General features: G+C 41.1%; 1 protein-coding gene across 2 annotated transcripts in view; it reads left to right on the top strand.

The window, feature by feature from the left end:
• Window positions 1-25,147, top strand: part of MAP3K5 (mitogen-activated protein kinase kinase kinase 5) — a 227,165-nt gene that overhangs the window by 143,436 nt on the left and 58,582 nt on the right. For both annotated transcript variants that reach the window (XM_055535729.1, XM_055535728.1), the window contains exons 12-14: window positions 3,219-3,268; window positions 5,894-5,989; window positions 11,918-11,999. In XM_055535729.1, the coding sequence (XP_055391704.1) occupies window positions 3,219-3,268; window positions 5,894-5,989; window positions 11,918-11,999 (228 nt within the window). The remainder of the gene's footprint in view (window positions 1-3,218; window positions 3,269-5,893; window positions 5,990-11,917; window positions 12,000-25,147) is intronic.

Below are 25,147 nucleotides of genomic sequence, written 5' to 3'. Positions count from 1 at the left end.
TGCTTGAAGAAAGTCTGCACGTGTACATGAAATAAAAACCTAGATTGTGGAAGAGAGAAGTTATTTGCAAGATATTTAAAATCATTGTTATTTAGAATTCCCGTCCTTTGAAATTTGAAGCTTAGCACTCCTGGTCTATCTGGTGCAGGGTCCCAGTGGAGAACTAAGTGTCACCCCACTTCCCTCAGTCCAGCTCCAACCAGTGGCTAGTCAGTGGAGACCCAGGAAACGTATTAGGGGGATGTATTTACCATAGGTTCTATATTTTGGTAATATGATGCTTTCACCCATCAAGGAAGTTTTTGACTACAAAACTCTCAACTAAAAATGGCTTAAATAATAAGGAAACATTGTCTCATATTACAAGAACTTCTGAGGTGGATCATTGGGGGCTACTTTCAGTGGCTTAGCAGTGTCAGATTTCTGGTTGGCTTCTCTATGTGCTCTTGTTTTTTCTCTCATGGTCTTAAATAGCAGCACCGAGCATCACTCCATACAGACAGCATGCAAAGAAGGTCAGGGCCGTTCCCTGGAACCAAAAGTTGTATCACGTGTCCATGCCTAAACCAGTCACCAGCAAGGGAAATGGGTTTACCATGGCTGATTTAGGGAATCTGTTTCACCATCTCTAAACATTGCCACCTGCACCTGACCAACAAACACTTTTTCGTAGCAAAGACGGAAGGGAATGGCTGTCGTCTGGGGAGACAACAGTGTCTGCCACAGTAGAATTGCTGCCATGTTAAAAAAAGAAAAATGTTACTCAGTCGTGTCCGATCTTGCGACCCCATGGACTACACAGTCCATGAAGTTCTCCAGGCCAGAGCACTAGAGTGAGTAGCCTTACCCTTCTCCAGGGGATCTTCCCAACCCAGGGATCGAGCCCAGGTCTCCCACATTGCAGGTGGATTCTTTACCAGCTGATCCACCAGGGAAGCTGCCACGTTAGCTCAGTATTAAACACTTTGTCTTCAGCCTTGCCCTAGCTGGGGCACAGGATCTGAGGCTAACCATTTCCAAGAAAATGGTGCTTGTGCAGATTAGGTTGAGTGTTGGTTTGGGGCTTTAGGGAATTAATTGTCACTCCAGCACTGCCTCTGCGCTGCCCTTTTCTCCAGACTCCCAGAGGAGCCAGGAAATATTTACCTTACTTGTTGGCTTTATGGCTCAGCAGCGCCTCTGTGTGGTGAGTTCCAGTAGCAAGGGAGGTGAGGAGAGAGGACTCCTCATCCCACATCACTCCCATCTTGGGCCCTGGGCTTTGCACCACTGAAATGGAACATTCCCTGGCAGCACTCACAGCCTTCCAGGAATCTAACATTCTGAAAATGCTCTACTTCTTTCCTACAAAACTAGCCCAGGCAATCTGGGAAATCTCTCTTTGGCTGCTTCCAGAACGGGGCTGATGGAGGATAGATTTTACCAGAGTTGCCTGGCCGGTGTTCATCAGTCGCTGTGTTCCATCGCAGGTTGAACTCTGCTCAGCTGGCTCTGCACTGAGCGCCCCTGTCGTGATCTGAGGCTTGGCCTTAGAAAGCAGCTCAGTTGCAGGCTCTGAGGATAAGGCTGCATTGTGTGCAAGGAGTGTGCAGGTAACAGCTGCGGCTCTTGGCTCACATATTTTTAGAAGGTCACCTGAGGCCAACAGGATTTAGAAGCCACTTTCCAAATTACCAGCTGAAGCTACCGGCTGCTATTTTAATTTAAGTCCCTCTGTACTCTGGTTAAGAAAGCTGAGTTCCAGGAGTACCTTTCTGTGGTCTCCTCCCTCTCTGGGCCTCACATACAGCAACATTTGCTCTGTGTTAACTCAGGTCTCATCCCTGTTACCTGACAGATGTGCACTGAAAGTAGTTTTTTAGTAAATCAGCTCCGAGTTTGAAAGGATCTGTTTTTAAGATGCATGGTCCTAGCAGAGGACTAGGTGTTGTGGAGATGAATTGTGGCTGTTGGAGTTGCTTTGGCCCAAAGGAAAGTTCTGGACCACCTCAGAGTCTCAGACTTCGTTACTCACTTCACTAGCCCAGCCGAGACCTCAGCCTCCGGCAGTATTTTAAGTGAGTGGGTAAGAGCTTGTTTCTCTGGTTCTTTTACATTTACAGAATTAAACTGCAATCAGAATTGACTACAATACAATACTTGATCAGTTTAGACACATTTATCAACTGCTTTATTTCCATAAAAATATTTATGTTGTTACTTCTATATTGTTGACAATAATATTTTTATAGGGAATATAAAATATTTTATAGGGAATGCCATCTATCTTTTCACTTAAGTTTGATACATATTAATGTAATACTGATTTTAACTCAGCTTTAGTAATAAACTCAAGAAATAAATTCCCACATTTAATTTTCATCTTGGCCCTGCAAATCATTCATGCTTTTCAAATGGTCATCAAATTTCTTATGTTCAAACCTTATTAGCATATTGGATTTTTCATAAATTAGGTCACACTTTATAGCAATGATGGACACTATATACATGTGTCTTTACACATACATGGGCTTCCCTGGTGGTTCAGACTGTAAAGAACCTGCCTGCAATGTGGGAGACCTTTGGGTTTGATTCCTGGGTTGGGAAGATCCCCTGGAGGAAGGCATGGCTCCCCACTCCACTGTTCTGGCCTAGAGAATTCCATGGACAGAGGGGCCTGGCGGGCTAAGTCTATGGGGCTGCAGAGTCAGACATGACTGAGCAACTTAGCACATACATATGCATACCTACTTGCTGTACTATTTTCTGAAGAAATAGAAGCACCATTTTAATTAGGAAGTACAACTAAAGATAATTCAGAAGTAATTATCTTTAAAATCTTGCAGAGATTTTATTCAAATTAATGTTTTTCTTTCTCAGTAAAGAAATATCACTCAACTGTAGTAATTAAATTCCTTGGATCAGGGGTTTTTTACTCTAAAGATGAAGGCACAACAGTTAATAGGTTAATCTGCTAAAAATCAAGTTTTAGAATTTAATGAGAATAATTCTCCTAGATTCTCTTGGAAGCTGTTTTATTGGAGTACAGAAATTATTAAGTAGAGTAAACATCACCCTTGTGGCTTGAGAATGAACTACAGTTTCCATCTAAATAGTTTGTCCTTGTAGAATTATGGGCTAGGAAAATTTACTCTGAGTATATTATTAATTAAATTACTGTTACGTTATTTCCATTCAGATGACTCAACCTTTGTTGTTGTTCTTCCCTTGTGTTCTAGAAAGGTATACATGAGTGGAATTTTAGTGCTTCTTCTGTCAGGGGTGTGAGGTAAGTCTCCTTGGTTTTGTTTACTTAGAAAACATTTTTCTAGAGCCTGAATGTCTTGGATAGGACTTATAGTCATGATTTAAAAATGCAAAGAACTTCAAGCACCCTTCTGTTGATGAAAATGCTCAGCCTTCTTCAGACTCACTATCTTCATTACAAAAAGATTTGCAACAAAAGCTTCATGGACTCTGTACTTGTCACCTACTTAAAATACGGTGACTGAGAGATAAGTGTGATTGTAGACCAGAGTCAAGGTAAGGATAGAAGGGAGCTGTTGGAGGTCCTCTCCAGCTGGGGGAGCTGATGGTTTACATTAGAGGATGATTTTTATGGGGTTTCTTGGTATACCAGGAACTACTCTCTGTTTAGATGTATTGAAAACACATGTACTGTCTACTGGATTGGGTCCTCTAGCTAATACTAAAGGAGAAGGCAATGGCACCCCACTCCAGTACTCTTGCCTGGAAAATCCCATGGACGGAGGAGCCTGGTGGGCTGCAGTCCATGGGGTCGCGAAGAGTTGGACACGACTGAGCGACTTTACTTTCACTTTTCACTTTCGTGCATTGGAGAAGGAAATGGCAACCCACTCCAGTGTTCTTGCCTGGAGAATCCCAGGGAATGGGGAGCCTGGTGGGCTTCCATCTATGGGGTCGCACAGAGTCGGACACCACTGAGGCGACTTAGCAGCAGCAGCAGCCAATACTAACATGGTGAGATTATGGGAATTCATTTTTTAATGACTTTTCCTGAGATCTCTGTTCATCACATGTTCTTGAGGTTACAGTGGCTTCCTTCAGTTTGGACATTGCCATCATAATGCCATGCCTGGCATTTAGAAATGAGACTTTTTCAGAGTCAAGAGCCCCTGGTTAAGTGTTTACAGAAGTTTATGAGAAACCAACTCTTGCCCATTTCAAACCAAATTAGTTGCATTTACTTCTGTTTGTCCCGTATAAATAAAAATGAGAAAAGCCAGATTCCTGCAGACCTGTTATGCAATACTTTGTTGCTTTTGGCATAATGGTAATTGGTTTTGTTGGAGCATGAACTGGTGGAGTTGTCTGAGTCACTGATAATTGGAGTTTGCCTGGCAAAACCACCTGTTACCTTGTGAATGATGTGAACAGAAACAGGCCAGACTGACTCATTATATATCTTTCCAGTCCATGCCTTCTCAGATAAAGCATTACTCTCCTAATATTTAATTTTTAAGACCAGACACTACTTATTGCTGCCTTTTTTAAGCCATCCATCTAGAAAAGTATGGTAAGTATAAATTTCTCTTTGTCATATTTATTTTCCAATGAGTTAATTTTCTCTAACGAGGTATGGCATCGCTCCACAGCCTTTGTTGTGACTGACAATATCAACATGGAATGATTATTTGTGGCTACTGCCGATTTGTGTGTTGAGAAACTTGAGTTCCAGTGTGTGACTTCAAAGAGATCTAACTTTTCTTGGCCTCCTCCTCTATAAATAGAAGACAAACTATAGAAAAAAATCCAGCTGTCAGTGGTTTATCTTGCATCAGCTCATTTGGCATTTATTGAATGCCAGCTATTTGTCAAATGTTGAGTCCTGTTCTGCTAAGGATACAAAAATGACTAAGACCTGAACTCTTCCCTTGAAGCACTCACAACCCAGCAGGGCAATAGACATTTAATAACTAATGACATTACAGGGTGAAATTAGCAGAAGTATGTTCAAAGACCAGAGAGACAAGAGGAAATCTTTCTGTTTCAGATGGAAGTAGCGAAGTGAGATGGAGTAAGGTCTAAGCTGGGCCCTCAAATGATGGATAGAATTGCTGCAAGAAGTGAAAAATGATGTGCATTCCACATGGACGGAACAGCAGATGCAAAGGCATATAATAGGGATTGGAGAACAATAGGCCACAGACCAAATATGACCTGCTGCCTGTTTTTGTAAATAAAGTTTTATTGGAACTCAGCCATATTTATTCATTGTGTATTGCCTGAGGCTGCTCCAACAGCAAAATTGAGTAGTTTGGCTTGCAAAGCTTGATATATTTACTCTCTGGCTCATTACAGAAAATATTTGCCAACCCTTGGTGTAAAGGAGCATGGCCTGACTGTAAACTCAAAATTGTTTCAATTGCTGTAAACTAAACAACTGGCTGAGTCCAAACCAAGTGCTATTTCATATTTCTTCACTCCTCTATACTATCTGCAATAATGAGCTGCTTTTACTGCCTCCACACATTGCCTTCCTAGCTTTGGAAGAATTTTATTGTTCAAGAGATCTTATAGAACCAGAATCATCGGGTCTGTAAGCCAGCTGATACGTGTGCTTTTCTTCCCAGTGCACAATTTAGCGCTAGAACAGGCAAGACCTGTTCTCCATACTAAGTTGTAGGACACGCAGGTTATGTGCCTACAACACCCTGAGCAGCCTTATCTGTAGGAAGACAATTCTCAGAATATTAAATAATTTTAGTACTGTGGTACAGGGAGTGTCACTTGTGAAGTGCTATTTATAACATTTTGGTATAAACAGCATTGATATCATACTTGGGACTGAATATAAAAAGCATTCCTTTTTCATCACAATTCATGGAAAGTATTGAGATTACTGTGAATAATTCTCTTTTGTTTGTTTCAGTATTTCTAAATTTGAAGAACGATGCTGTTTTCTGTATGTGCTTCACAATTCTGACGATTTCCAAATCTATTTCTGTACAGAACTTCATTGTAAAAAGTACGTATTAGTCATTGTTGATGTGTGAAAAAGACTGTTCTTACCTGATCATTATTTTTAATTAGTGAATGAACATGCAGCTCCTGGAGAGAATTCATGGCCATGTGCTTATATAAATATTTCATTTGGGTTGGTATTTTATAATTATGTGGCTTGTTTAACTGAGATATTTAGGACCTCTCTTTAATAAATCCTTTCTTCTTAGTCATAACTTACTTTTCCACAGACAAAACTTGAACCAAATTTACCAGTTAATTGCCAAGTCTTAGGTCTCATTTTTAAAGAGCTCATGTATTCTATGATACCAAAATTTTCATTCTTGAATGAAATTCTCACCATTATCTACAACAGTGACTCCTAACTCTAGTTCATATTGGAGTCAACTGGTGGGCTCTAGAAAGTGTTTGAGCTGTACCCTGGACTAATTATATTGGATTTTTAAGTGGAGGAACATATTGAGTTAAAAACCAGTGATCTAATTTACACCAATAAAAGATAATCCAAAAATCCATGAACTGCTTTGTATGTTTGTGTTAACCTCCCTGAGTATATTTCTCTTGGGCTAATAACTGAGTTCTTCTCGGTGCCTAATTGTGGGGACCTGTAGAAATGAGTGGGTCGTCCAAGGTGGCTCAGCAGTACAGGATCCACCTGGCAAGCAGGAAATGTGGGTTTGATACCTGGGTCAGGAAGATGCCCTGGAGAAGGAAATGGCAACCCACTCCAGGATCCTTGCCTGGGAAATCCCATGGACAGAGGAGCCTGCCTGGCTACAGTCCATAGTGTCGCAAAGAGCTGGATATGACTTAGCAATTAAACAACAAGTAGAAGTGAGTTACAGTTGGGACACAAAGTGCAGTAAAAGCCAGCTTGGACTTAAAATTTTGTTCGGGGTTATTCTTATTCAAATAATCACTATTTGACACCATTATAAATGATTGATATACTAGCTACAATATACACTCAGTCTTTTTATCTTGGCACCAAAAATATGTATGCTTAATTTATGATTCCTAGCTAAAGTTTTATCTTTAAAAGGCAATGCCAAAGAATGCTGAAACTACCGCACAATTGCACTCATCTCACACGCTAGTAAAGTAATGCTCAAAATTCTCCAAGCCAAGCTTCAGCAATACGTGAACCGTGAACTTCCAGATGTTCAAGCTGGTTTTAGAAAAGGCAGAGGAACCAGAGATCAAATTGCCAACATCCGCTGGATCATGGAAAAAGCAAGAGAGTTCCAGAAAAACATCTATTTCTGCTTTATTGACTATGCCAAAGCCTTTGACTGTGTGGATCACAATAAACTGTGGAAAATTCTGAAAGAGATGGGAATACCAGACCACCTGATCTGCCTCTTGAGAAACCTATATGTAGTCAGGAAGCAACAGTTAAAACTGGACATGGAACAACAGACTGGTTCCAAATAGGAGAAGGAGTACGTCAAGGCTGTATATTGTCACCCTGCTTATTTAACTTCTATGCAGAGTACATCATGAGAAATGCTGGGCTGGAAGAAGCACAAGCTGGAATCAAGATTGCCAGGAGAAATATCAATAACCTCAGATATGCAGATGACACCACCCTTATGGCAGAAAGCGAAGAAGAACTAAAAAGCCTCTTGATGAAAGTAAAAGAGGAGAGTGAAACAGTTGGCTTAAAGCTCAGCATTCAGAAAACTAAGATCATGGCATCTGGTCCCATCACTTAATGGCAAATAGATGGGGAAACAGTGGAAACAGTATCAGACTTTATTTTGGGGGGCTCCAAAATCACTGCAGATGGTGATTGCAGCCATGAAATTAAAAGACACTTACTCCTTGGAAGGAAAGTTATGACCAACCGAGATAGCATATTCAAAAGCAGAGACATTACTTTGCCAACAAAGGTCCGTCCAGTCAAGGCTATGTTTTTTCCAGTGGTCATGTATGGATGTGAGAGTTGGACTGTGAAGAAAGCTGAGCGCCAAAGAATTGATGCTTTTGAACTGTGGTGTTGGAGAAGACTCTTGAGAGTCCCTTGGACTGTAAGGAGATCCAACCAGTCCATTCTAAAGGAGATCAGTCCTGAGTGTTCTTTGGAAGGAATGATGCTAAAGCTGAAACTCCAATACTTTGGCCACCTAGTGTGAAGAGTTGACTCATTGGAAAAGACTCTGTTGCTGGGAGGGATTGGGGGCAGGAGGAGAAGGGGATGGCAGAGGATGAGATGGCTAGATGGCATCACCAACTCAAAGGATGTGAGTTTGAGTAAACTCCGGGAGTTGGTGATGGACAGGGAGGCCTGGTGTGCTGCAATTCATGGGGTCACAAAGAATTGAACATGACTGAGTGACTGAACTGAACTGAATGTATAGTAAAAAAAGACTTGGAAATAAGAAAGAATTCCTAGCACATGTATCGTCGACTTTTCTACTTACACTTGAATTCTCAAGGCTATTCATTTATTTCAATGATAATTATAGCTAAGATTTATGGAGTACTATATAAATCTTATAGGCCTATATCTATTTTAATCTTCAAATAAACTTTATTAGGTAGGTAATATTAATAGTTATGTTGAAAAGAGTTAAATAAAAAAGTAGAGTCTTGGAGAGTTTATGCTTTTCAACTGTGGTGTTAGAGAAGACTCTTGAGAGTCTCTTGGACTGCAAGGAGATCAAACCAGTCAATCCTAAAGGAAACCAGTCCTGAATATTCATTGGAAGGACTGACACTGAAGATGAAGCTCCAATAATTTGGCCACCTGATTCAAAGAGCTGACTCATTCGAAAAGACCCTGATACTGGGAAAGATTGAGGGCATGAGGGGAAGGGGACAACAGAGAATGAGATGGTTGAATGGCATCACTGACCTGATGGACGTGAGTGTGAGCAAGCTCCGGGAGTTGGTGATGGACAGGGAAGCCTGGCATGCTGCAGTCCATGGGGTTACAAAGAGTCAAATATGACTGAGCAACTGAACTGAACTGGAGAGTTTAACTAGCCTATAATCATATATAGCCAAAAAGCATAAAATTTGGGATTTGAACAAGGCACATGCAACTCTGGAATCCAAGCATCTAAAAATTACCTGTGCTCCCATCCCACCAGAAGTGTATTTTCTACTTAGAATGTTCATGTTAGAAAATTTTGTGTGAGTAGCTGATGGAAATCTTTACCCCAGATCTTCAGAATTTGTTTAGGTCTTTCGTGTTCTTCTTCCTTTTGGTTAAAGTTACTTGTGTCTTTAACTCATCAAGATATGTCATCTTCATCAGAGCATACTGTCATTCTAATCAGGTTTGGGATTTTTTTTCTCCGTATCGTTAACCTCCAAGAAATGTATGTATAGAGGAAGGAAGAGTGAAGAACTTAGTGTCACAAGCAAACTCCAGAGAGAGGCTCCCAGCTCCAAAATGGACATTGTTGGGGACCTCCCTGGTGGCCCAGTGGTTAAGACTCTGCACTTCCACCATAGGGGGTGTGAGTTCAATCCCTGGTCAGGGAACTAAGATCCCACATGCCGCACAGCCAAAATGTAAAATTAATTAATTAAATAAGATTTTAATTAATTAATTAATTAATTAATTAATTAAGGGTGCTGTTCTCTTGGGCACTGAGTCCTTTGTCCTTCAGTGCATGTATTAAAAAACAAAACAAAATGGACATTACCGATTTTGCTCATTGTCATATTTCCAAAGGCCAGAACAGTGTTTTATTCCATTAGACACTCAATGGTATTTGTTGGATGGATAGATTAAAAAAAAAAAAAGCACTGTATAAGAACAGAATTTTTTTTTCCTTCCTAAGTAGGGAAAACCCCAATTCTTCCCTACTATGTTTCTTTTCTGTGTGTCTCCTTTATTCCTCACAAAAACACCTCATTTCTGATATTTCTTGTCCCCAAATGTGTGGAGATTTTCCCCCATAACAATTCTTTGTGACACCTGCGATTGAACTCAGTCGACCTGGAGGTAGAGTGAGATCCCATAGGATGTGAGTCCCATAAGACTGTTTATTCCCTCCACCTCAGGTGCCAGTTGCAAGCCCAGGTTATCACCACCTATGTTTTAGACAAACCAGTTATAGCTCAGAGGTCCTGGTGACACCCTTCTTGGTTTGATTAATTTGCTAGAGAGGCTCACAGAACTCAGGAAAACACTTAACGTTTACCAAATCATTAAAGGACATAATACAGATGAACAGCCAGATGAAGTGATTTGTAAGCTGAGGACTGGGAGGGTCCTGAGAGCAGGAGCTTCTGTTCCTGTGGAGTTGGGGTGAGTCACCCTCCCTGTGTGAATGTTTGCACCAACCTGGAAGCTCTCTGAATCCCTTACTATTGGTATTTTGTGGATGCTTCCTCACGTGTGTGTGTGTGTGTGTGTGTGTAGTCAGTTGCTCAGTCCTGTCCAACTCTTTGCAACCCCATGGACTGTAGCCTGCCAGGCTCCTCTGTCCATGGGATTTTCCAGACAAGAATACTGGAGTGGGTTGCTATTTCCTCCAGGGGATCTTCCCCACCTAGGGGTCAAACCCGTGTCTCCTGCATCTCCTGCATTGACAAGTGGATTCTTTACCACTGAACTGCCTGGGAAGCCCCATTCCTCAAGTAGGCATGAACAGGTAATAACTCCACTTCCATCTATGAAGGATGGGAGGTAAGATTGGAAATTCCAGGCTTTTAATCATGTTTTGGTATTTCTAGTGATCAGTTCCCATCCAGGAGTCATCCAGAAGCCCGCCTAGAATCGCCTCATTAGAACAAGAGATGCTCCTGGTTCTCTATCACTTAGGAGCTTATGAAGGTTTTAGGAGCACTGTATCAGGGATGAGGTCTAAGACAAATATTAGAATACAAGATGTTCCTCGTACTCTTATCACTCAGAAAATTACAAGGATTTTAGGATCTCTGTGCCCAGGACCTGGGGCAGAGGCCAGTATATTTATTTTCTATGCTTTCATAGGTATAGAGATAACAGAAAAGTTCTGAGTTGTGGTAGGAAGCTTTTCTTGCCACACAGTAACCTGTTCTTTCCTTGGGCTGACTGTGCACCGCATGACCTACCTGTGATATCATCAGCCCCTGTTCAGAGTGCCTCCCTTACTCCACGTCTGGACTAGAAACCATTAGCATCCCCTCTGGAGGGACAGACTCAGCTAGTGCCCAGAGGGAAAATCTGTTTCTTGCCATAATTTTTTTTTTTAAAGCTCTGCAATGATCTCCAGAAAACAAAACAAAACTTTAGAAGAATAATTACTGAAGAAAATGTTTATCACCAAAAGAGAGGTGGCTTCTGTCACAAACGTAAAAGATAGCCATTCCTGGTTCACGTCAGTATTTTGCAGACCGTGTATAGGGGACCCCGCATGGATACTGAGGTGCTCAGGCTGAAGTTTCAGGAACTGAGATCAAACTCTAACTGAGTAGTTAGAGACACTACTTCAGAAGGTGGATGTTTCTGTTATGTCCCGTTTAAAATAATAATATTAATAGCAGCAAAACAATAATAGTTAATATTTAATGAGGAGTGCCCTGCCTTGAGCACTTTACCAGTCATTTTCTTGTATTCCCCACTTATAGTTAGAGAATGAGTCTCAGAGAGGTGGAGGAGTTTGTCCCAAATTGTGTAAATACTCCCAATCTCAGTCTTATACACAAGTCCACATTCTTTACATTTCTCTGTCCTTGTCTAGCCTTACCATTCTGATTGTGTAAAGTGTCATGTTACTATTATCTGAAGTGTTAGACATTGTCTGAAATTTCTGTCAAATTATACTAACCTGTGTTTTCTTTTTGGCAAACCTTATTTTTCACACTGATGCTCATACTTTATTGCCTGACTCCTCTAGATCCCAGCTTTTGCTCTGAAGTCACTTTAAAACGTGCTTGGATATATTTAATATGTTAGCTATTATGAGTGACCACATACCCATTTTCTCTGTAGGTTTTTTGAAATGGTGAACACCATTACTGAAGAGAAGGGGAAAAACACGGAGGAAGGAGATTGTGAAGGTGACTCCCTGGAGGTAATTTTTACAAAATTTCTCTTGTGGCTAATTTTTTTAAGTGAACTATTTCAAGTTTTACTGAAGGAAAGGTGTGTGTGTGTATGTGAGAGAGAAAGAGAGAGAGCAGGCATGTTACATGAGTAGTGGTGAGGAGTAGAGAGTCTAGAGTCTATAAGCTGTTCCTTAATGTTAAAAACAGCTTTGAGAATCCCTTTGGTTAAAAAGGGCTAAAAAGCAAACATCAGAGAACTCTTAGGAACGCCATGTTTTTGTATCTTACTTATAGAGAGTAACTATGCTTTTATCTCTAAGGGTGTTGATAACCCTCAATGCAAGAGTCACAGAGCCCTTGCATGTTTTTCTTCTCCTCTGAGATATGCTGCAATTCAGACCAGCAAAATTTCATGAAAATTCTGAATGATAGAAGCGTTTGCATCCCTCATTCATATGCTTACATGGAGAATCTGAAACAATGGAAGATAAACAGAATAAAGAGAGGAGGTGATAGCGCTCACCCTGATGCTGTTCCTCTCAATCGCCCCTTCCTTGTGCCTCCTGGATGTAGTACACTTGCAGACACCCATTTTTCAACTGTGTCCATTTTCTCCATCCTGTCTACTGTGTGTCAAAGAGTGTTCTACCACAGTGAGGACCAGTACTGGGGAGGTTCAAGAGTGCTGACTCTCACACTGGGGCATCTTCAGTGTCTGAAAGGTGACATTTCTCCAGACATGAAATGGGCCTCTGCTTTCTCCAAGCCCTTCCCATTTTATGACTTGGGGGAGAATTCTAAATTCAAGAAGTATTGAAATTTACATTTAAATGTTTGAATTTTGAAACATTTGAAATTTTCAATTATTTTCAAATAATTGAAAATTAAATTCAATTTAATATTGAAATTTAAATGTTAAAGTGAAATTGAACTACAGCACCAGTCTGACTGGTTTACTTATGTTTTAGATCATCTTGATACTGTCATCTTGTATACTAGCAGCATACTTAAGTTTTATGTAAGCATAGTGGTAGGGTAACAATCGAAGGAAATTTAAATATAACAACCAATTGTTAATTATGTCTATAATTAAATTCTGTAATTCTTTAGCAGTTACATGCATGTGTGTATATGCTAAACTGTTTCAGTCATGTCTGACCCTTTGCGACCTCATATGGAATGTAGCCCACCTGGCTCCTCTGTCCATGGGATTCTCCAGACAAGAATACTGGAGTGGGTTGCCATACTCTCCCCAGGGGCTCTTCCCAACCCAGGGATCAAACCCGCATCCTTATGTCTCCCATTGGCAGGCGGATTCTTTACCACTAGCACCACCCAGGAAACCCCAGAAGTAGCATAGCTTTGTTATTCCTGAATAGGCCTAAGGCTTTTTCATTTAAGTTATAAAAAGATGGAAGAAAAAAATAATCTTCTTTGGAAAAAAAATAATCTTCCCCATGTACTAGCTTGCTGTCTGCAAAAATAATAGACAGTACTTTGTTATGCTTAATATTTTGCAATGTTATATTTTCTTATTTAAGTGATTATATTAGAAACTAGATATCTTGACTTCCACACCAGTGCTCTTTTGACTGTACTTCATTATCTCTATTTTTATTTGGGTTAAATTTAGCATGACTTGATACATAGCAACTGCCAGGGTAAAAGTTAACAATGAAAATGAAACAGTTCCATTAGTAATAAATTATGAAGTGGATAGATTGGAAAACCCCTGAAGTTATTTTACAATAACATAAATTGCTGAGTTTTAAAAAAACAAAACAGCGATATCTATTCTTTATTATCCCTCTTTGAAAAGCAATCCATCTTATGATAAATGTACATAGCATAGCCAGACTATGATAGCCAGGTTGGGCAAGCTTGGTCTTCATAAACTGATTGAATCATCAGTTCAGAGACTCTGCTCTAGAAACTCCTTTAACTACAGGCACAGCATAACATGGCTTGAATTCCCTTAGACTCTGTGGTGAATTACACTGGCTAACTTTTCTAAGACTGGGTCTCCTGCACTGTTAGAGGGACAGGTAGATTGGTTTTCAGAGAGCCGTCAAGAAGACCCCGGGTCAGGATCTCCCGATCTGTATGCAGTGGTAATCAGTGGGGTGGGCCCTGTGAGATACCCTTCCTGATCAGACAGTTCTCCTGCAAGTGCTGAGAACACTCACCAGCCAGATAAGGAGGGGAAACATTCAGTTTTTCTTCCTAGGAATGTCCAGGGGTTTTAGTAGGTCTGCTGACCTCACAAAAAACAACTCATACCGTAGAGCTCTCTGATTTATCAAAGTGCTCCTAACCCCCTCTTCTCAAGAAAGTGTATGCATGCTCAATTGCTCAGTAATGTCCAACTCTTTGCAACCCCATAGACAGTAGCCCGCCAGGCTCCTCTATCCATGGGATTTTCCCAACAAGAATACTGGAGTAGGTTGCCAATTCCTCCTCCAGGGGATCTTCCTGATTCAGGGATAGAACCCAAGTCTTCTGCATTGGCAGATGGATGGATTCTTTACCACTGAGCCACCTGGGAGGCCTTCTCAAGAAAGTGCAGGGACACTATTCTTTTAATATTAGAAAAACACTCTTATCCTTCTTATACGTCATTTGTGTTCTATCAGAATAATTTAAAATCTCTGACACAGAATGGCTTCTGCAGTATTCCCAGTGGATTGTATAGTCTATACAGTGAACTCAAGCATACTAGTTTTAAGTATTTTGGCTTAGTTTGCTATTATTGCTACAACTAGTGACATTGCTGATGTATTCTTGGGTGTTCTGGTAGCATGACATGAATGAATGGATACAGTGATGTTCTGGGTTGTGAAGATGATGTTGTCCATCTTGGGTCTCCAGTCCCTTCATGGCTCTCCTAGTCCCTTCATGGCCAGAGCACCTATACAACATGAGTTATTAAATAACCTTAACTTATATTTTTGCATAACTTATGATAACTCCATTATACTCTTGATCACATTTCTTAGATATTTTCAATATTCATGACTAACATTGTGTGTGCATGTGCTAAGTCGCTTAAGTTGTGTCCAACTTTTTGTGACTCCATGGACTATAGCCCACCAGGCTCTTCTGTCCATGGGTTTCTCCAGGCAAAAATACTGGAGTGGGTTGCCATGCCCTCATCCAGGGGATCTTTTGGACCCTGGATTATGTCTCCTGCATTGGCAGGTGGGTTCTTTACAACTAGCACCATAACATCAGGTTTTTAGTATTCTAAATATTTTTTTTTAATTTTATTTTATTTTTAAACTTTACATAATTGTATTAGTTTTGCCAAATATCAAAATGAATCCACCACAGGTATACATGTGTTCCCCACCCTGAACCCTCCTCCCTCCTCCCTCCCCATACCATCCCTCTGGGTCATCCCAGTGTACCAGCCCCAAGCATCCAGTATCGTGCATCGAACCTGGACTCTGTGGGAGAGGGAGAGGGTGGGAAGATTTGGGAGAATGGTATTGAAACATGTAAAATATCATGTATGAAACGAGTTGCCAGTATTCTAAATATTTGATTAAAATTTGTTCCTTAATTTCATTATTGCAAACTGAACTCAAACTTCAGGCTGTGAATGATATACTGAAAATAATTCCTTCTCTTCCTATTCTTTACAGTATAAGTGAGAAGGATTACTTTGGTGTTTAAGATTTTGTATGCAGAATAATTATTTTCTGATCTTCACCTCCATTTGAGATAGAATTCAAATTGGCCCAAAACAAAATTAAAATTTTAGAAATATCAGATGTTCTTTTTAAATGTTTTTTTAACTTTTCATGGGGTGATAGCAGCATTTGGCAGACATTAGCTATTAATGTGGTTCCATAAACCACAAATTTGAACTAAACCTTAGACTTCCTGGTGTTTGAAAAACTTACCTGAAGTCCAAGTTAAGATTTGCTTTTCTTTCTGATTTTGAATGCTTTTTCTTTGAAGCAGTACAATTGTGGGAGGGATTCAGGCTTGTTTGGTTCATGGTCAAACCCTTCTTCCAATTGACCAAACCTGACTCTACTCTAGTAAGATCCCTGTTCTGGGGTCAGAGGCCTTGGGTTTTAGCTCTGACTTTGCCAATAACCAGTTTTATAACTTTGGACATAATTCTTACTCCTGCTGGATTAAGATGATACCATTCCTTAAATGAGAGTTGAACAAGAAGATCTTACATGTCCTTTCCTAGCTCACATTTTAAACAAATTTCAAGATTAGTACAAACTGTACAAGGTTTCTTAAATATAGCTCAATACCACTTTCAGAGGACTTCTCTATTTTTAAACAGAAAGAGAAACAACTTCTTTTGATTCAAGGCCATGCTTTTGATTCAGGGCTATCTTTTGAAATGGAAGAGGTATGAACCCATAGCTTAAAGAATTTATTATATTAATAAATTTACACTGAACTCATTGAACAATTGATTATAGTCAACTGTCAGGGTTTGAACACTTACCATCTGTGGTCCCTGTTTTTGTTCTCCCAGCCTTTCATGTCTGTACTAAGAACAAGGGCATCTGCACAGTTACCCAAGCCAGATACCTCCCAGAATCTCTGCTCCAGTCTCACAGCCAGTGTTTCTTCCAGCCCTTTCATTCCACTGTCACTCCTCTATCTCACGTCCTCATCATCACTCATATGGCCTGTTATCTCTCCTGCCATCAATAACACTGACCCTGCCCTCACTGCAGAGATCTCTCAGGCAGATTTAATCCTGTGACTTCCCTAATTAAAAAGCTTTTTTATTTTCTTAAGTTTTTTGTTTAAGAGTATAGTTGATTTACAGTGTTGTGTTAGTTTCTGTCGTACAGCAAAGTCAGTTATACATGGACATATATCCACTCTTTTTTAGAGTCTGTTCCCACATGGGTCATTACAGAGTAACGAATAGAGTTCTCTGTGCTATTCAGTAGGTTCTTATTAGTTGTCTATTCTGTATATAGTAGTATGTATATGTCAGTTCCATGCAAGTTTTTCTACATCTGTGACTCAACTTCTGTTTTGTAAATAGGCTCATTTGTACCATGTCTTTAGATTTTACATATAAGCATATGATATTTGTCTGTCTGACTTAATTCACTCAGTATGACACTCTCTAGGTCCATCCATGCCACTGCAAATGGCATTTTAAAACATAAAAATAAAAATCTTTGATGCTGTTCTTTTTAGAAGAAGATTTCTGCACCATACAATATTCTTATCTCTCTGGCTGTAACCTACCCTTTCCTTTCCATCCTGCCGTCCTGCAGTGCCAAACTCCTGTCCATTATTCAAACAGCCATGCTGTTCCAGCCTCTGGACTTGGCATGCAGATGCCCAACTCCACAGGCTTTTTCGGCTTTGTTTTACTTGGTGACTCTACTCTAACTTTTTGAGATACAACTCAAGGGTGCTTTTTACTTTGAACCATTTTCACCACATCTTTTCACTTTTCTTTGCCCTTACAGCATTTTTGCCCCGTCCTCGGCCCTAACTCTTTTCATTTCCCTGTAGTTCAGTAGCCTGCATTGGACTATTTACATCCCAAGGCTGGACTGTGGCCCTCTTTCCCTTTTCACCCCATCATCTTGCGGGGATCAGGCATCCATGTAGTTCATTCAGAAGGCTTAGAAGGGTTTGAAGCTGAGGAATGACAAAACCAGAGTTGTTTAGACAATATCTCAAACTGGGAGGAGAGGGATATAGATTGGAGGAGGGCAGAGTAAATGCTGGGAAATGAGCTTGATGATTGTTTAATCAATGTGAAGTCAATGAAAGAATGAATACCATAATCAAGCTGAATACCACAATCAAGCCACTCTCCGCCCGTTTGCTTAATCTCTCCCTCTCTCTTTTTTAGTTGTTTGGAAGAAACCATAAATTACTGAGTTCCTTTGGTGTTCAGTACAGAATATGTTGCCTTCCTCTTCATGCCTCTTTCAAACATACAGATATTCTCCTTCCCTTTTCCCGTGGTGCTCCTTTTTCTTTTATGCATTTGTACCTCACTGTTTTATCAGAATGGGCATCCAATTGACACAAGCCTGAAGTAATCATAGCAGCTGGCCCTGTGAACCTGTTTCTGTGTAATTTCCAGGCTGCATAGAGAGGAAGCTGCCCCCTGTGTGATGGAACACACAGGGAACAAGTAAGACAAATGAAATGTTTTCCTTTCACTCAAACATCTGCTGGATGATGAAACCTTACCATTTCTTTTTTGATGATTTGCCTCACAAACATTAACCGTGAATTATGGTTTAGAATTCATTTAAATCAATTCAGAGTCATCCAGTAGCACACTGGTTTGTTTTTCTTTGGCCTCGTGTTTCTATTTTTGTACAGATCTGGCTCAGCGGTAAAGAACCTGCCTGCCAGTGCAGGAAAGGCGGGTTCAACCCCTGGGTTGGGAAGGTGCCCTGGAGAAGGAAATGGCTACCCACTCCAGTATTCTTGCCTGGGAAATCCCATGGACAGAGGAGGCTGGCAGGCTACAGTCCATGTAGGGGTCATAAAAGAGTTGGACGTGACTTAGTGACTAAACCACAACCAGACCTGAAGCTGATCACCCACAGTTACTGCACTGCCTTGGAATAGCTGTCACTATGGTGTTGTATGATAAGAATATGTTTGTTACTCATTCATTTGTTCTGTTGCAAGAAAAAGAAACTTTTTTCCTCTGTCAACTCATGTTCAGTGATTAGAGGCCTGCAAATTAACTGACAAAGATTAACAAGAGAAAAGACAACAGTTTATTCCTGTATGAGGGAATATGCAAAGAAGTAATTCCTGCATAGCTAGATTTAAAAGTTTGTTTATCTTAATAGGAAAAGTCTTTGGGACTTCCCTGGCAGTCCAGTGGTTGAGACTTCACCTTCTAATGCAAAGGATGTGGGTTCAATTCCTGGTGAATTCCTCAATTCCTACATGCCTCATGGCCAAAAATCCAAAACATGAAACAGAAGTAATATTATAACATGTTCAATAAAAACTTTAAAAACTGGTCCACATCAAGAAAAAAAGCATGGTAAAAAATTTTTTTAAAGAAAAGTTTTTAGAAGGACTTCAAGGGGAAGCAACATGGTGGGAAACTAATGAGAAACAAGTGGAAAGTATGGGAAGTTTTGAAAAAGGTTTTGTTTAGTAATTTCTCATCCAGATATGAAAAGTGAAAGTGAAGTCGCTCAGTCGTGTCCCACTCTTTGCGACCCCATGGAGTGTAGCCTATCAGGCTCCTCCATCCATGGGATTTTCCAGGCAAGAGTGCTGGAGTGGATTGCCATTTCCTTCTCCAGCGGATCTTCCCAACCCAGGAATCAAACCCAGGTCTCCCGCATTGCAGGCAGACACTTCACCACCAGGGAAGCTGGTGGTCCAGATATAAGGGGTCCTAAACCTCCTGGAGAGGAGATTGTGGCATCTATATTTTCAAGAGGCTTTGCTTAAGTCAGCAAAATATGTTTAGAAAAGGTTTTTTCTGCAGCTATTTCTTCAGTTGTTTTTATCTTAAAATAATCTTTATACCACATTAGGGGGTCCCAGTGGATCCCATCAATTCATTCACCAAATATGTATTGGACACCTGCTATGAGGAAGACACTCTTCTAGGTGCTGGGGATCTAGCAGGGAACAAAATAGAGGAAATCCTTGCCTTCACTGAGCTTACACTCTAGTGGGAGACAGTAAGTAAGTAAAATGCATGCTATGTTTGAGTAATGATCAACATAAAGGAGAAAAATTAAGTAGGGAAGGATTTAGGAAGTTATAGTGAAACAGGTATGTGATTTTATACAAGGAAGCCTTGAGGAGGGAAGATGTGAGTAAAGATCTGAGAAAGGAGAGAGCTATAGAAGTAGATATTTATACCTACCACATTTTTACTCTTAATGCTATTAGTAGTTATTAATGCTTTTAGCATTTACATCTTACTAAGGCATTATAACTAGAAAAGTAGCAAAGCTACGACTTGAGTCCTTGAGGTGACTACTCAGCTAAGGTAGTTAATACCAGGGACAGCACATGGCTTTTTAGAAGGTGACTGTTTTACTGTGAGTCCCTTGACAGTGCAAGGACTAAGTGAGTCACCGCTTTGGTGTTTGGCCTTGTCAAGATTATCTTCCTACGCGCGCCAGTTTAGACAGTTCTGGGCAGGCAACAAGAGAGGCTGATTCTAGAAGCATTCCCATCGTTGCTTCAAAATGCAGTTGTCTCCCTTAGCAACACCTGGTTTGTTAACCCATTGCCATAGAAATAGAATGCAAACTATATAAGCAGTGTAATCTTATTCTTATTTTTAAAAACACTTGATTCCCCCAGCCACTGCCTTTTTTTTTTTCCCATTTTCGTTATTTAACAGACCCTTGGCTTTGGTCATGGAGAAGGCAATGGCACCCCACTCCAGTACTCTTGCCTGGAAAATCCCATGGACGGAGGAGCCTGGTAGGCTGCAGTCCATGGGGTCGCTAAGAGTCGGACATGACTGATCGACTTCTCTTTCACTTTTCACTTTCATGCATTGGAGAAGGAAATGGCAACCCACTCCAGTGTTCTTGCCTGGAGAATCCCAGGGATGGGGGAGCCTGGTGGGCTGCCATCTATGGGGTCGCAGAGTCGAACACGACTGAAGTGACTTAGCAGCAGCAGTAGCAGTAGCTTTGGTCAAGACTTCTTTCTACTTCTTCTGGTCATCACAGAGATAATTCTGTGTGCTTAAACGTCTTGGAAGTCTTCTCAAACCTGCCTTTTAAAATTATATCTCTGTATTGTAAGAAAAAGAAGAGGGGATTAAAAAAAAGAAGAAAGGGACTTCTGTGGTGATCCAGTTGGTAGGGCTCCACACTGTCGGTGCAGGGGGCCCTAGTTCAATCCCTGTTTGGAGAACTAGATCTGGCATGCTGCAAATAAGAGTTCATATGGCACAACTCAGAAGCCCGCACACTGCTGCAAAGATCCCGTGAGCCACAACTAAGAACCTAGCCAAGCCAAAATAAATTAATTAATTAAAGAAGAAAAAAGAAACCAAGCGGCAATCATGCATTGGAATGGTTTTCGGTTTTATTGAAAGCCCTTTTGAGTTTCACTGTGACCACTCTGTCTAACAGGCAACTTCTATAGTTAATATTCTTTTAAAAAAAGAACAGTCTTTTGATGCCTTGCATTCCTGAGGGATACTAAACCTTGAGCAGTTTCGTCGAGGCTTGTATATTCTTCACTATGCTAAGTAGGTATTCCTGTGGCAAAACTCCTCTCAATGAAAAACAAAAGGATACTGATGGTAAATGTTTTGTTTTGGCATCTGGTTGTTATCAAGGGAATTCTCTGATGGTTCAGTGGTTAGGGCTCCATAGTGGAAAAACAAACTAAGAAAAGGTTCCCGTTAAATTTTCTATAGCCCGATTGATTAAGCAAATATTCACTAAACCTCTACTGCAATACAGATATGGCTAAGACTAGGGACAGACCAATTCAAGATAAAGTCCTGGTTCTCAGTGATCTCAGAGTAGAGACTGGAATGCAGATGGCCTAAGAGAAGAGTGAAAAATGCCTCTGTGAATGAGGGCAAAAGGCCTTGGAAGCCTATCAGACCAGAATCTAACCCAGCTTTGAGGATTAGGTGGACAGTTCAAGAAAGCTTCCTTATTTTAAAGGACGAGGCAGAACTCCTTAGGTAGAAAACGCCTATGTGTAAAGGCACAAAGATCTGGGGAACTTCACTGGGAGTTTTTGGAGGACGTTGATGAGATAGCAGGCTGGACACAGAGGCAGCAGAGAGATTCTGAAGGGTATTGACTCCAGGCCAAGGAGTTTGGATTTGATCCTAAAAGTGATGAGGAACACATAAAGCAGAAGCAGTGGTATGAATGTGGAAAGTTCACTTGGGAACCTTAGACTTTGGGAAGTTCACTGCTAACTTTTTGGAGGATGAGCTGGAAAACCGAGCAACAGGGTAGGAGGTAGCAGGAAGGCCTGTTGAGGATTTGTAGAATAATACAGGAACAAGGGGGCTTCCTAGGTGGTGCTAGTGGTAAAGAACCTGCCTGCCAATGCAGGAGATATAAGAGATGCAGGTTCAATCCCTGGGTCATGAAGATCCCCTGGAGGAGGGCATGTCAATCCATTCCAGTATTCTTGCCTGGAGAATTTCGTGGACAGAGGATCCTGGTGGGCTACAGTCTGTAGTGTCACAAAGAGATGGATACAACTGAAGCGACTGAGCATGCACACACACACAGAAGCAAGGAGGGCCTGATCTGAGGCAAGAGCAGTGAGGATCAGCCTAGTGGCATTTGGCAGTCAATGGGACCTGGGGAGAAAGGGAAGAATGGAGTCTAAGATGGCCAACAGATGTCTACCCTCTGTCTGCTTGAATATATATGGGTATTCAGTGGATACCAAGAATATGCTGGAACATCTTTACAATACTGGTGTTTGGAAACAGAACTGAGTTTCTTATAAGTTCTTACACTGTGAAAAAGATTTTCCTGCAGCATTGGTGGTATGAAGAATAGAAAATCTAGAATCTGATGTTATTGTTATTCAGTCCCTCAGTTGTGTCCTATTCTTTGTGACCCATAGACTGCAGCACACCAGGCTTCCCTGCCCTTCACCATCTCCCCGAGTTGACTCAAAGTCATGTCCATTTAGTCGAAGATGCCATCTAACCATCTCATCCTCTGTCACCCCCTTCTCCTCTTGCCTTCAATCTTTCTCAGCATCAGGGTCTTTTCAATGAATTGGCTCTCTGCATCAGCTGGCTAAAGTATTGGAGCTTCAGCATCAGTCTTTCCAATGAATATTCAGGACTGATTTCCTTTAGGATTGACTGGTTTGATCTTGCTGTCCAAGGACTCTCAAGAGTCTTCTCCAGCACCACAATTCAAAAGCATCAATTCTTCATTGTTCAGCCTTTATGGTCCAACTCTCACTTCCATGCATGACTACTGAAAAAGCCATAGCTTCGACTATATGGATCTTTGTTGGCAAAGTAATGTCTCTGCTTTTTAGTATGTTGTCTAGATTTGTCATAGCTTTTCTTCTAAGGGGCTGCTGCTGCTAAGTCGCTTCAGTCATGTCTGACTCTGTGTGACCCCAGAGACGGCAGCCCATCAGGCTCCACCATCCCTGGGATTCTCCAGGCAAGAACACTGGAGTGGGTTGCCATTTCCTTCTCCAGTGCATGAAAGTGAAAAGTGAAAGTGAAGTCGCTCAGTCGTGTCCGACTCTTAGCAACCCCATGGACTGCAGCCCACCAGGCTCCTCCATCCATGGGATTTTCCAGGCAAGAGTACTGGAGTGGGGTGCCATTGCCTTCTCCGTTCCAAGGGGCAAGCGTCTTTTAATTTTGTTGCTGCCATCACTGTCCCCAGTGATTTTGGACCCCAAGAAAATAATATCTGCCACTGTTTCCATTTTCCCCTATCTATTTGCCATGAAGTGATAGGACTGGATGCCATGATCTTAGTTTTTTGAATGTTGATAACTGTAAAAAAGATTGTCCTACGGCCTTGGTAGGATCTGATGGGCTAGGTTTAAGCCACCATTTTCACATATTTTCAGTGGGAGATATTTTTGATCATTTGTAAATTGGAGCTAATCATAGACCTTTCCTGCTATGACATAGGTTTATTATGATCTTCAAATGAGGTAGGTTATTGAAAGCTGATGTTTTTTCTTTTAATTATAATAATTAAAATTATATAGTGCATTATAAAAGGGGCTTCCCTCATAGCTCAGTCGGTTCAGAATCTGCCTGCAATGCAGGAGACCCGAGTTCAATTCCTGGATCAGGAAGATCCCCTGGAGAAGGAAATGGCAATCCACTCCAGTATTCTTGTCTGGAGAATCCATGATCAGAGAAGCGTGGCATGGAGTCCATGGGGTCGCAAGGGTCTGACACGACTTGGCGACTGCACTACGAGTGCATCATAATAATGTAGGGTGGTGGTAGTACTAGGTTCAGTGTGTAGGTTTCCCTCCCTTTGATAGGCCACACTGGCAAAGATGAGTTACAGGACTTCGATGATGGTCCCCGTCCTGCCTCCTGCCAGCCTGGGTCCTGGCTGGTAGATTTCCAGCATGCATGGTATAGCATGGCGAAAGTCTGGACCAAGAGTTGGATATAGAGACTTGGGCTCCTTCAAGTAGAATTTTTGGACTGTGTGTACTGCCTCTTTGCTGGAGTATCTTCCAGTCTGGAGAATTTGCTAAACAATCCCTGTTTCCCATTCTCTTATCCTGTAAACATAACTGTTTTTCTCCTCTGGTCTAAGGACAATCTTCAGCCATATGTCAGATTGCTAGAATAGGAGTATTCTCTAATGTACATTGGGTAAAGTGTTGCCACTGGGAAAGTAGACATCTCTTTTCCAGAGCTTGGCCTCTTTCTTCTGGCAGAGTAGGGTCCATGATAGGGAGATCTGTGTTCACCAAGTCCTGCCATGGTAGTGGGCGTAGCATTCTCCAAAAGAATGCAACCTGATTGCCTCTATCAAGGTTTGGAAACCTCTTGGAAGCAAATAAACGAGCTGGTAACAATATGCCCCCCATCTTCCTCATCCTTTGTGATAGTAGCCTCTAAAGTTGAGAATGTGTACCCCAGAGAGTTTGCAGAGTAACCAGATTACCTGCCTTTGTGGGTTATTTGTTCTTTTTTTAAAAAAATATTCTCTGCTTCCTTTTATCATCCTCTCTTTGACTTTGATATTTTGTAGTTTCCCTATATCATATATTTTCCTATTTAGGGCTCAATTTCTGGAGGTTAGGTTTGAGTCTGTCTCAAGTCTGTCTGGCCCTTTTTAGAGTGTCTTTATCCTTTTCTCAAGGGCTTCCCTGATAGCTCAGTTGGTAAAGAATCCACCTGCAATGCAATAGACCCTGGTTCGATTCCTGGGTTGGAAAGATCCCCTGGAGATGGGATGGGCTACCCACTCCAGTATTCTTGGGCTTCCCTTGTGGCTCAGCTGATAAAGAATCCACCTGCAATGTGGGAGACAGTCGTTTGATCCCTGATTTGGGGAGATTCCCTGGAGAAGGGAAAGGCTACCCACTCCAGTATTCTGGCCTGGAGAATTCCATGGACTATACAGTCCATGGGATCCCAAAGAGTTGAATATGACTGAGTCACTTTCACTTTCACTTTTCATTCTTTCCTCATATTTTGGATTTCTTATTTTATATCTTT

This window comes from Bubalus kerabau, chromosome 9, assembly GCF_029407905.1.
Source record: "Bubalus kerabau isolate K-KA32 ecotype Philippines breed swamp buffalo chromosome 9, PCC_UOA_SB_1v2, whole genome shotgun sequence".
NCBI lineage: Eukaryota > Metazoa > Chordata > Mammalia > Artiodactyla > Bovidae > Bubalus > Bubalus kerabau.
The sequence above is the reverse complement of the archived record's forward strand: the minus strand, read 5'-3'. Positions and strand labels throughout refer to the sequence as shown.